Source organism: Hemiscyllium ocellatum, chromosome 49 (assembly GCF_020745735.1).
Source record: "Hemiscyllium ocellatum isolate sHemOce1 chromosome 49, sHemOce1.pat.X.cur, whole genome shotgun sequence".
Classification (NCBI taxonomy): Eukaryota; Metazoa; Chordata; class Chondrichthyes; order Orectolobiformes; family Hemiscylliidae; genus Hemiscyllium; species Hemiscyllium ocellatum.
Genome location: NC_083449.1, coordinates 13,420,844 through 13,434,399, shown reverse-complemented (window position 1 = coordinate 13,434,399; position 13,556 = coordinate 13,420,844). Strand labels below are relative to the sequence as shown.

Sequence of the window (13,556 nt, the reverse complement as noted above, 5' to 3'; positions counted from 1 at the left end):
CCCACAGTCCCCCTAACTATGCAGACCCCAATGACTCAAGCTCCATTCCTCTTCCCCTTCCCGTCTGAGCAGCAAAGACAGACTCTGTGGCAGATGCCTGTGGCCCATTGCTTACCCTTGGTAAGATACCTAGACCCACAGTATCAACAAACTATCCTTGTTGAGGGGAACCACCACAGGTGATTTCTGCACTTGCTGCCAAATCCCTTTCCTACTCCTGACCCCTCTAATTCATTCGCGTGGATGTGGATTAACTATCTCCTTTTAACTCATCTCAATAATTGCCTCAGACTCCCGAATGATCCAATCTACATTGAACTCTCAATCTAGCTCCCTCATTGAGCTGTAGTTTTTTGGACGTCCCACAAATGAAGTCAGCAGAGACAATATAGGCGACCATTACATCCCACGTACTGCAAAAGGAACATTCAACTTCCAGAACTTCCAATCCCACTGATCTAAATTCCCAAATAGACCGCTGAAAAAAAAATAAAAAACGAATGAAAAGACACGCCACCTTCCCAACTGACGCACAGAACGTTTATTTCGTTTTGAGGTGGAGGAAAGGTGTGTGATACTACCCGAGTAGAGTTTCGATTAAAGAAGCTGCCCAAATCTGTAACCTTGTGCAGTCTCTGAACGACGCCAGCAAATAGCGATCACCGAACCTAAAAGGAAGCAATTTCTACGGAATACTCACGTATCACGAGAGAATCAGCTGCTCCCAGGTGACATTGTATAATCTCCGACAGACTCCAGGAACTAAAGAAGACCAGACCAAATGTTAGTAAATTATACAGTATACTCACATATCCTGACTTTATCTGCTGCTCTCTGGTGACCTCGGAACATCTCCGACAGACTCCAGGAACATATATTCAAGAAAATAATCAGGATGGAAATCGGACGGAAGTTCTTGAACTGTATCTAACAAGAGGAACAATGTTTCTTTTAAACTGAGAAGACCAATGGTATACATTTCAGCAGCAGCTGACACAAGGGTTTGGACTAAGTAGTTACAGAGTGACCACATGGTACTAAGGATGTAAGAAATCTGAAAGGTTATATCTATAATGTCAGTGAGAGTCGAATACTTGCCCAGTGAAGCTTATGGGATAAAATAAGTATGAGGTCGTGCATGTTGACCATGAGAGCAAAATGGCAGGCCGTTAGTGAATGCAGAAGACCCCAAAACGAATTGCAGTACTACGGGATTGGGGTGTTCCTGCATAAGAATCATAAAGTTAGCACGCTGGTGCAGCAAGTACCTTGATTGAGTCATTAGGTTTATTCTTGGAATGAAAGTGTTAATTTATCTGGTACATCTCAAATGTTTCGGCATTTATTCGTTGTACTTGAAGTGAACGAGGGGTAATAATACTGAAATGTACAAAACACAGAGGGGTCTTGCGAAAGTAGATGTTGCGAATGCAGTTCTACCCCCGAAACAGAGTCTCAAATTCAGGGACATTGATATAGAATACGCGATGTTGAATTAACATTGTGATGCAGAGAAACGTTTTCTATCAGAAGTTAGTGAATGTCTGGAATTCCCTTACACAAAGAATTGTGGCAGTTAAATCACTGAAAGTTTTTACAGATAGGGTATACAGGTTTTTGACATATTGGTGAGTTGGGGAATGCCAGGCATTGGCAGGAAAGTGGAGTTGAACCTTGAAGTAGATCAGCCATATTCTTAAATAATGACAGGGCAGGTTTGACAGACAGAAAAGCCTACTGCTTTTCCTGTTGCAAACGTTATCATGTTCTGTTATTGGAAAGTAACTGGTTACTTTCCTTGAAGTCGTCTTGTGCATCGAGGAATTTAGTGAGAACAGAGGATTAGAGTGAGCTAACCCTGGGTGTGGTACGGGAGCTGTACTGACAGTAATCTGGACTGTAACATGGCCCTCATCTGGAGCAGGAGTTACGGAGAGGAAAAGATTTTATCGTGAGCATTGCAAGTAAGAGGAATTGCACCACGATTTGTCAACAGGAGCGCGGAGATACAGGTAGATGGGCGATTATAGGGGAGAGAAATTCTCTTCCCAGCGTTCTTGCCAAATCTATGAACTGAGGTGAATGTTATTGTGATTTCTGTTATGTATATTTAGCAAAGACATAAACTGCAATCTTCAGTTTCAGTCACAAAGTCCACTTCATTTCCATGATGTAACACTCCTCAGTCATAATCATCTAAGAAAGAACAGAATTGTTCAGAGCCTTGCGTCTGCCTTTCACTCTGTACTGTTTTATATCAGTGTATTCTCTCTGACATCAAACCCGCCTACTTCCACAACTATAATCTCACAATTCTCCTGTTCAGACTCAGTGCTACTGCTGAATTAGCTGTCATCTTCCCTTCTGTTAACTCCAGACTTTATGGTTCGTGTTCTTGTCCGACCACTTAAATTCGAATGGCAAATATTCGAATGAAACCTAATTTCACTCATGGAAACGATAAAGCATCAGGATTTATTTTATTTTTTCACTGATAGCCATTGGTAAAGAAACTTAACATGAATACCCGGTCTGGACGAATTCTGACTTCAGACCCACAACAATATGTTTGGCTCCATATTGTCTTCAAAATGCCCTCGCAATCATGGGCAATTATTGATGCATGCAAATGCTGCCCTTGCTTGTGATGACGACAAACCGTCAAACAAAAATATTAAAGGCGAAATAAACCAAAAAGTTGTGAATGCTGGATCTCTGAAATTAAATTCTCCAGTATCTGAAAGTAATGGGGAATCTCTGCAAGCATGGAGCCACTGTCGGGAGATAAAAAAACAAGATGAATTTCGAGTTCAGAAAATATACCTCACATCAGAACAGAAAGCAACTGGGAAATAATGTTATATGTTTTGGTGTCAGGGATGGTTGGGCTTGAGGTGGGGGGACGGGGTAGTCGGGTGATGGTTTGAATTGAATGGATGGAGAAATGCCCAGAAAAAGAAGGGGGAGAAAGAAAGGAAAAGGGGCAAATGGAATCCTAATGACGAATTGGAAGTAAAACAAAACGGGAGTTTATTCTAACTTTTCTGATTTTCTCGTGTTCTCGCCCATTTAGGAATGTCCTGCTTGAAGTGAGTTTTGTTTCCTCTGTCTCTCTTCTCTGGGTATTTTGATCAAATCATTGGGGAAACTGGTGCTGCCATTATATTTGCTGAGATGCAGAGAAGGTAATGTGAATTGTCAACTACATCTTTGGTGGGAGGAACTGTTACTATGGGACTGTGCAGAAATGTAACGACTTTCTCAGCCAGCAGTAAAACTGAGGCATTTTCAACACTGAATTGGTGCATGGTTTGTGTGGGAAATCGACTTGCTCTTGTCATTGGAAAATCAGTGGAGGCGCAGTAGATGTTTTCTTCGGGATTGTGTTATCAGCTGTGTTCACTCAAGGTTATCCGAAAGTCTGGTGACCACTCTCCTGACGAGATATGGGTACTGCATTGACAGTGTGTCTGGGTCCATGGTAAACAATTGAGCAGAGACTGCACAGAAGGGAAGGTCTGGATACAAGGAGGAGAAAGTCATTGCACTATACTCCCTGAGATTTCCAGTGACCTTTTACAAAGCTGAATCCATTTAAATGTGAAAACAGCTTGTTCCAAAAACGAGGTGGGCACTGATCTGTGTCTCCTCATTCAGTACAACCTATAGCCTTCCAGCAGGGACAGGACTGTGCTGACATTCAGCATTAAGTGAACTGGATTGATTCTGGAACTTTCCAGGCAGGACTGGTTGACATATCCATCATCTCCAGTGTGCAGTTCACTGATACATCAGTAGTTGACAGAAGCCACTGCACACTTAGAGGAATGATCTCCCCCAAGAAATGTACAGAAATTAACTTCCAGAAATGCTGGGGAACAGGTAGAGTGGTGAAAATGAGGAACTGCTGGAAATTAGAATTAATAAAGCATAATTTTTTGAAAAGTTTATTGAATTGAATCTTGATGAGTTGCTGCATCAGATGAGCTTTCTCCTAGAGTATTGAGGAGGTCGCAAGAGAGACAGTAAAGGAATTGCTGAGTATTCTTCAAAGTTGGTTAGTTTCTGGAAAGGAACATGCAGGCTGGAAAGCAGGTCATGTGAAAGTAAATATTTTAAACAGGACAAAAAGGGAATACGAAAAACGAAACAGTCTCATGTCAACTGTGAGAAAAATATTGGAACTTCTCATAAGGAATGTGATAACTAGACACTTCGAAAACAATGATATGATTTGGTAGAGTCGGCCGAAATTCAGCAAAGGGAAACGATCTTTAATAAACCTCTTGCAGTTTTGGAGAGAATGTCCGTCGAGAGGTCGACAATGGAGACCAGGTGGGAGTGAAGTATTTGAATTTTGAGAAGAAATTTGACATGGTTGAATGCGGGTGAGTGGAGAACGTTAGCCTCCATGGGTAGGTAGGAATGGAATACATACCACGTGGATAAAAACTGCGTAATGGACAAATTAAGACAGTATTTTCTTTCCTCTGGATGGAAGGACTGTGGGGTATCAGAATGAGCAGTGCTTGAAGAATACAAGGTATCTAAAAAAATCGGATTTGAACAACATACAGAATGATTCAAATTTATGTTTATTCAACAGGGAGATCTTGCGAAGTGCTGTTGTTAAAAAGGACCTTGGTCATAATTCAGTAGCAGAATTCATGCAGGGCCTGATGTAATTATAACTGTAAATGATATGAGGTCCGTCATGCAAAATGATTAAGGAATCAGTAAATATGTCTTAGTCAGTAGTAGTGTTTCGTTGAGGGAGTATTTGGAATATTGTGTACAGATTTTGTCTGCTATGTAAATAATGATCTCAATGTCAACGAGAGAGTGCAAAGGAGTTTCACCAGACTAAACCCTGGTGTGATGTTAGCGTGAGAAGACAATGAAGTAGCTTTGTGTTTAATCTTTAGCGCTGGGAGAGAGTAAGAAGTTGAAACTTGATATCTATGAACACACTCACTATGTCCCAAACAGCCATAGAAGATGAGAAGTTCCATAATGTCCGCAGTATGTTTGATTCCCATTAGTTTACATGCATGTACAGAGATCTCAGATCGATTGACAGAGAGATGCAGGCTCTCAATGACATTTTATTGCACAGTAACTATGTGACACTGTACTCAACATTGCATTGTTTGCAACTCAGTCATTAAACATATTGCTTTAATTCTGAAACAGTGCGCCGTTCCCCACCAACTTGTCACCTCCAGAGAACACATGGTTCTGCTCTCTCAGCGATGGAAGGTGCTTCTCAGACTGGTTAACAAAACAGCTTCATTTCCCGTGTCAGAAAATGACGATGAAGTAACGTGTATGAACTATGAGTAACGAAGGCATGAGGAACAACAGGGAACAGCCCATCAGCGCAGTTCCAGCTCCATTTGTTTCTGAAGTTGAAGCATTTCTGACGACTTCTTGTTCCTGTGTTAGTGTATTGAGGAGCTGAATGACCTCTTCTTGTTCCTTTGTAAATGTTTCGTGTTTGAAACGCCCTCTTAATGATCCTGTGTAAGTGACGGGTTAAAGGGAGCAGACTTCCTGTCATCCTGTGTAACAGGTGAGAGGGACTGAATTGGTTAGCCCTCTTCTTCCCCCATAGTTTTGATGAGCTAACGGGCTTCTCCACATCCTTGTGAAGCCAAACTGAGGAACTGAATGAACTCATTCAGTTTCAGTGGAAATGTGCAGCGTCTGGCAGTGCCTCCACATGAGTGTTAGCGACACTTTAACAACACAGGATTGAATGCTCTCCATCAATAGACCATGGTACAGGTTAATTACAGTGTCGAAACAGGCCCTTCTGCCCAACAGGTCCACACCGACTCTCCAAAGAGCAAGCAACCAAGACCCATTGCCCTACATTTACCCCTTCACCTAATTCTTTGGGCAATTTAGCAATTCACCTAACCTGCACATTTTTGGGCTGTGGGAGGAATCCGGAGCACCCCGAGGAAATCCACGCAGACACGTTGAGAATGTGCAATCTCTACACAGACAGTTGCCTGAGGCGGGAATTGAACCGACTCAGGAACTTTGGCGATGTGAGGCAGCAGTGCTAGGCAGAAGGTGTAGGAGCAGGGAGTGATTTCTTCAAAGGGAGGGCAACGAATGACAGGAATGATCTATTCGACAGAGTCAGGAGAGATAGATCACTGAAAGGTCACTGAATGAACTTCCTTATTTCTGTGCACTGTGTTATGGAGAACGTCACCTCCAACTGCTCCTGTCTAGCAGATTTGAGGGGCTGAATGGAACATAGTTACATGGGAATGAGGAGCAGGAGTGTGTCACTGGCCATTTCAAAACATCTCCACTAATCAGTTAGTTTATGGGTGATCAGGTTGTGGTCTCGGCCTCACTTTCCTGCCTGTGTCTCATTATCACTGACTCACCTCTCTGTCAATTACTTAAAAAGCACATTGAAGAAATGTAAACAGAGAGGCACCACAAACATCTGAGGAAGAGAATTCCCGCTCAAAAGGTCCTTACAGTTTTTCTCCTCAACTCACTTACAGAATGATACAGCACGGAACCTCGTCCACATTGACCAGTCATCCCAATCAAATCACGTCCCATTGGACAGAATTGGACCCATATTCCTCCAACTCCATCCTATTAATATGAACATCTTAGTGCCTTTTTAATTTGTAACGTTACCATCCTCCATCACCTTCTCTGTTAGTGAGTTCCACACACACACACACACACACCACACTCTGATGAAAATTCTGTCCCTTTACTATCTTTGTCCTCTCGCCTTGAATATTTTTTCTTTTGCTTTGGGCTCCACTATCCTGGGAAAAATACCTTGGCTATTCAGGCTATATAGCCCCCGCATGATTTTATAAGCCACTACAATGTGACGCCCTGGCCTCTGATGCTCCAATGTGAAACAAAAAGCCCAGCTGCGCAGCGTCTTCCTGGGAGTCAATCACTCCTTTTCTAGCAATTTGCTTGTAAATCTTTTCTGCACTTTGTCAAGTTTAACAACATCTTTTCGATAGCAGTGAGAACCAAATTAAACACATTATTCTAAATGTGCCAAACCAACATTCTGCACAGTCGCAACATCATCTCCCATCTTGCATACTCAATGCGCTGACAAATGAAGTCAAATATATCAAAAGCCTTCTTCACGATCCTGTCTACTGTGACTCCACGTTCCAGGAATAATGACCCAGCACCCTTTTGTTCTCCAACACTCCCCAGGGCCCAACCATAAATTGTGCAAGATCTGCCCTGTTTTAACTTCCCAAAATGCAACACTTCACGTTTGTCTAAATTAAACACGATTTGTCACTTCTTAGCTTATTGACCCAGCTGATCAAAGTCTCATGCTACTCGGAGGAAAACATTCCTGGCTCACTGTTGTTCGAATTTTATTTCACCTGCAAACATACTAAACAGGCAAATGTTCACATTCAAATCATTTGTATAAATGACAAAAAGAAGTGAACTCAGCACCTGTGGTACACCACTGCTCACAGGTTTCCAATGTGGAAAGCAATCCTGTGCGAACCACTATCTCCTATCTTCAAACGAACTTGGTAGTCAAATGGCCAGCTCAGCTTGGATCCATTTTAAATCTAGCATTACTAACGTGTCTGCCAGATAGGATCCTATCGAACACCGAACTGAAGTCTACATGAATAACGCCTCACACACTGCCTTCATCAATCTTCTTTTTCACCTCTTCAAAAGGCAATCGAGTTTGTTAGACTTGATTTCTCCGACACAAAGCCATGATGAGAATTCCCAATCTGTCGTTGCATTTAAAAATGCGTGTAAATCCCCATCACAGTCAATTCTGTCCAACAACTTATGCACCAATGTTATCAGGCTCACTGATCTATCATTCGGGTTATCATTCAACACATGAAGTTATTCTGCTCTTACAAGCTGCTGTCTATGGGATTACTTCCCAGAACAGTTGGATTGGGCTGAATTCCCTTTCCTTGAGTAAGTGGGCAGATTCCAATGAATCTGTGTAAGAAATCCGGCATGAGTGGTAAAGATGACTGAGGAGTTTTCAGCTCACAGATATTACTGGGAGGAGGACTACGGCGAGAGGGAGGGAACAATAGGCTATTCCTTCCCAAGAAGATTGCACCTTCTGCTCTCTGAGTTGAATCTCACAAAAACATTATCCAGCCCCAAAGTGGACCAAATGAGGTCTCTTCGAACAATGGTAGAACTGTATGAATTCATTACATTCCATGTTCCACGTAGGGACATCATTGTTGCTGTCGTACACAACGTCATTTCTTTCGTAACAAGTAGTCCCATTAGATTTGAATAGGTGTTCAAATGTGCCAGTATAATTTTAAAATGCGACTTTTAATGCCTTTACAATGTTTGTATATTAATGAATGCGGCTTATTCTTAAATGACTTCCTCGGTTTTATTCTCCCATACAAGATAAAATATTCAGCAGGTATTCACTAGCTCAAAACGTTATATGGACATGAAGAATGTTTCTCATTCTCAGGCCTAAACGACTAATTGTGCATATCATAATACCTTCGTCCTAAGATTGAGTAAAGAGTAAAATCTTTGAAAACTTTCCAAAGTCATTGGTTGTTCACTTCAGCGAATTGCAACCGCACACAGTACATTAGGTATGGTCACAGTAATGGCCTGAACAGATGCAGTAAAAAAAATCGTTACAATCGTACCCTATACCATTGATGTGATTTGTGTGCCAGGGCACAGAAATTTGCATTCTGTCTTCAATTACATAATTTATAGTTGTTTTATGTTTCCTCCAAAGCACAAAGTTTGCTTTACTCACATTGCGCTATTTCACTTTTTGCAAATGATTTTCTCAGTTCCCTTCCCTGTCTGTATCCCATTGCAGAAACTATGTCTCCAATTGACATTTTATTGAACGACTATCATGGTGTATGAGCAAACTAAGCGCCAGTCCATTCAGGTCCTTCATTCAAATCATTAAACTTGATGGTAATTTGTTGATGACCTGAAATTGGTTTTAGCTATCCAAACTGAAAATCTATAATTATCCCTTCTCTGTATTTCACGATAGCTAACCAGGGCTCCCCTGTTCCTGTGTACCATCGTAGAAAGGCAGTATTGCCTCCTACTGTGCATTGTCGATGGTTGTCGAGGTTTTTCTGAGCTCAGAAGTACTCCATTATGATCATTTGTTGTCAGAGGTGAGGTTGCACTGTCAATGATCCTGATCCCTCAGAGGTTAAAAGATGAGCACAGAACGTAGACTAACTTTTGAATACAACGCTGCATGGTCAAAAATGCGTTCTTACAGATTCAGCGAGACATCTATTTTGCAGTCTCAGTCACGCGCTCAGTTTTCACCAGACACATATTGAGGAGGAGAGCAGATTTCCTCTCTTTCTCATTAACATATGCCCCTTGAACAACACAACCAGTTCAGATAATCTTAATCATTAATTTCTTTTTGGCTCTTGATGCTGTTTTGAAACATTTTCACAGTCGCAACACATTAAAATAAACTATTGTCTTTGAGGGGTGATCATATCGAGGTTCATAAAATCATGTTGCACATGGATAGGTGAAATAGAAAGGTCTTTTCCCTGAGGTTGGGAGTCCACAACTAGTAGGGATAGATTTAGGGAGAGGGGGAAAATTTAAATAGGATCCAAGGGGCAAAGTTTTCACATAGACGATGATGCGTGTATCTCAGTCGCCTGAGATAGTGGTGGAGGCTTGTACTTAAAAAGACATCTCAATCGGTATATAGAAAGGAATAGTTTCTAGGGAAATGGGCCAAAAGCTGACATTGAAACTAAATTAAATTAGGACATCTGGTAAGTAGGAGTAAAAGATCTGTTCTGTAATGTATATCTCTATGATGCAATGAGTTCTTCATTGTATTCCTATGTAACTCTTTAGGGGAGCAGAATGGGCTCAGCCTATATCATCGTAGTGGTACTGACTGGCTGAATTAGGACTTCCTCTGACTCTGTAAGACCGCTGAGTGTTGCAGTGAAGGAGTAGCATATGTGGCTCGGAGCTGCCAGAGGCCATTTTACTCTCGAAACTGCTTTTCTGTTTGGGAACATCATCTTTTTGTGTATAAGTCTCACTCTGATTTTACTTTCGAAAATGTAGCACCTCACCTTTATCTGAATTAAACTCCATCCGCCACACTTCAGCTCATTAGCCCATCTCATCGAGATCCCGTTATATTCTGAGAAAACCTTCTTCTCTGCCCTGGACACATCCAATTTTGGTGTCATCTGTAAACGTATAAACCATACGTCCTATGTTCACACTCGAATCATTTAGGGAAATGATGAACAGCAGTGGACCCAGCACTGGTGCTTGCGACATGGCACTGGTGTTCGGCCGACAGGCTGAAAAGCAACCTTCGTCGACCACCATCTGTCTTCTCATTTCAATCTAAATCTGACTGACATTTTCTTCCTATTTTCCATGAGCTTTAAACTTACTAAACAGTCTACCATGAGTAAAATTATCGATAGTTTTACTGAAGTCACGACCCCTGCTCTGCACTCATCAATCCTCTTCTCTACTTCTTCCAAAATAATCAAGTTAATGAAATGTAATTTCCTTCGCTCACAACCAGCTTGACTGTCCCTAATCAGACCGTGTACTGACAAATACATGCAAATCTTATACTCAGGGTTCCCTGCAGCAGCTTGCCCACCACAAATGTTACTGTCAATAGTCAATACTTCCCTGGCTTTTCCTTCCCAGGTTGTTTAATAATGGCGTCACGTTAGCCACCCTCATGTCTTCCTGTACCTCAACTGTGGCTACTTATGGTAAAGATATGTTGGCAAGGTGCCCAATAATCCCTTCCCGAGCTTCCCACAGAGTTGTCGGGTAACCATATCAGGACACATGAAGTGCATTTTGTTAAACAGCATGTGTCTCGAGAATGGAATGAACATCTTGAGGAAGTGATGGATGTGGGTGAAGTTACAACGTTTCATAGACATTTGATTAAGTGCAATAATTAAGATGAAGTTTGGAAATAAATATGGGCCAAGTGCAGGCAGGTGGGAATAGTTTAGTTTGGGATCATCGTGAGAATGGACTGTATGGGCCGATAGATCTGTTTTCAAAAATTCTGTATAACTCAATAACACCATATGTGTTTCTACGCCCAAGTGTATGTCTACCTATTTGTGCCCGTGTTGATCTGTTTCTGTGTGTATATGAGCCTCTCCGTACTCCTATGGGCATATCTTTCTTTCATTGTTCTTGCGTTAGTGTGTATATGTCTAATTGTATCTCTGCCTCTGCATCTGTTTACAACAAGAAATCTTTTGTGTTGGGGGTGAATCATTGAAACGGGGGTCAAAAACCTCTATCCAACCCTCTTCCTCTGTCTGTCCCTCTTCTGTTTTAAGTGATACAATGCCACACTCTTCTGATCTGATTTAGGACTTTTCAGTCATTTCTAAAATGTCAGATTATGTTAAAGTTACAGAATGTGCATAAAAATTCGTCTCAACTCTTTCAGAATTATTTCACTCAGAGTTGCTGGGATATAATTGCAATGGAAACGTGTACACTGTTACTTTTGTTAGAGATAATGCAAGAACTTACTTCGTGTTACCGTACCTCTCATATGAGAGTTTCTGGAGTGTGTCGGAGATGCTGTAAGGTCACCAGGAAGCAGTGGAGCTGGTCGGGATAAGTCTGTATACAGTCTAAGTTAATTCACTTTAGGTCACCTGTTCTTGATATCCTGACATCTGTCAGAGAGTTCGCGAGGTTACATATTTGGGCTGTTGCTTTTGCCAAAAGACTATTTGGGTACTGTCTCCCATCTATCCTCCTCCTCTAATCAAAATAAAATATCTGTGTGTCTGTTGGGAAGGTGGCAAGTGTTATATTTTCGTGTTTCATTTATTTCAGCAGTCTGTTTGAGTATTCAGAATCGTATGATTGGAGGTTATGGCAGTTGAATGTTCCGCCAGCATTATGTGGGAGGCAAGGGTCACATCTATTGTTCCTGCTGACTACATTTGTGTGATTTTCCAAACAACTCCAGCTCATTGAGGGAACTGAAGTTTCAACTGGATTTTCTTTGGATAACTGAGGACAGGGAGGCGGTTACTGAGAGGAGTTACAGGAAGTTAGTTCCTCCACAACCACTTGAAGAAGGTAGGAAGATAGATGTGTATCTCAGGCAGAAATTGGGGTAAGTAGGGTGGAAACTTCGAGATGGAACAACAGAGATTTTATCTCTGTTTTGTTGGTCGTCACACTTGCGGGTGAAGCGAAGATAAGGAAAAGAATGGAGCTAAAGATGTGGCTGCAGGAATAGTATAGAAGAGAGGTGTTTGGATTCGTCGATAACTTGAGCTCTATCTGGGGAAGGTGGCTCCTCTAAAACAGGATGGTCGTCGAATGAGCCGAAGAGGTACCAATATCCTAGGGCTGGGGTCAGAATTGTTAATGGTTTTCGGGGGAGGTGTTTTAAACTAATGCATCAGGCAGATGACAACATGAACTGTAGTTCCAATGTACAGGAAGTTGAGTGTAAAGATGTCAGGGATAGGATTACGAGGTCGCTATAGGGCACTTGTCAGCAGGATTTTGAATTGAAATGTGTGTACATCAATGCCAGGACAATCCAGAATATGATGAGTGAACTTGCAGCCTGGTTTGTAACTGGGATTTCGATGTTGTGGCCACTTCAGAGATGTATCTAGAGGAGGGACTGGAATGTTTGTTGCAGATTCCGCGATGTAGATGTTTCAGTAAGAACAGAGAAGATAATAAAAGGGGTTGGGGCTGATGTGGAGGGGTTGGCATTGTTAATCAAGTGTAGTATTACAGCAGCTGAGATAACGTTTGAGTACTGAGATAGTTTGCGCTCAGGTCAGCAACAGGAAAGGGAAAGTCACACTATCGGGAGTTTATCGATAATGTGAATTATTCCAATGATGGAGAAAAAAGGATATCAAAGATGATTCTCGATAGGAGCGAGAGTAAATGAGTAGTTGGTATGGGGACATAAACTTCGCCAATATATACTGGGAATAATACAGTTCAAGTATTGTAGATGTGCAAGTTTCTGCTCAATGTGTGCTGGAGAGTTTTCTGACACTGTATGAAGACAGGCCAACAAAGGGCGATGCCATACTGGATTTGGGACGGGGAATGAACTCGGCCTGGTGTTAGAGTTGGATTACAGGGAGGACTTTGGCGATTGTGATTAACAATGTGCAGGGATGGGTATGTACAGCAGGGAAAGAGGGATAATTGACAGAAAGACAATTATGATGCGATTAGGTAAAATTGAACAAGCATAGAATGGGGAAGGAAACTGCAGGAATGGACGCACGTGAACTCTGAGCTTGTTCAAGGAGTTGCTATAGCGGGTCCTTGATAAGTAAATACCTATCAACCATGGCATACTAAAGAAGCTGAAGCTCTTGTCAGGAGGTAGAAGATGGCTGACGTGAGGATAACGTGTGTAGCCTCAAATAGGTGGCTTCAGAGATATACATTAGCCAAAAATGATGCACAGAGAGAGCTAAAAAGAGCCAGGAGTGGATATG

General features: G+C 41.8%; 1 protein-coding gene across 1 annotated transcript in view; it reads left to right on the top strand.

Moving 5' to 3' along the window:
* Nucleotides 1-13,556, top strand: part of LOC132837341 (oocyte zinc finger protein XlCOF6.1-like) — a 70,672-nt gene that overhangs the window by 6,449 nt on the left and 50,667 nt on the right. Inside the window, exon 2 of the mRNA XM_060857007.1 lies at nt 4,293-4,388. Coding sequence (XP_060712990.1) covers nt 4,293-4,388 — 96 coding nt within the window. The remainder of the gene's footprint in view (nt 1-4,292; nt 4,389-13,556) is intronic.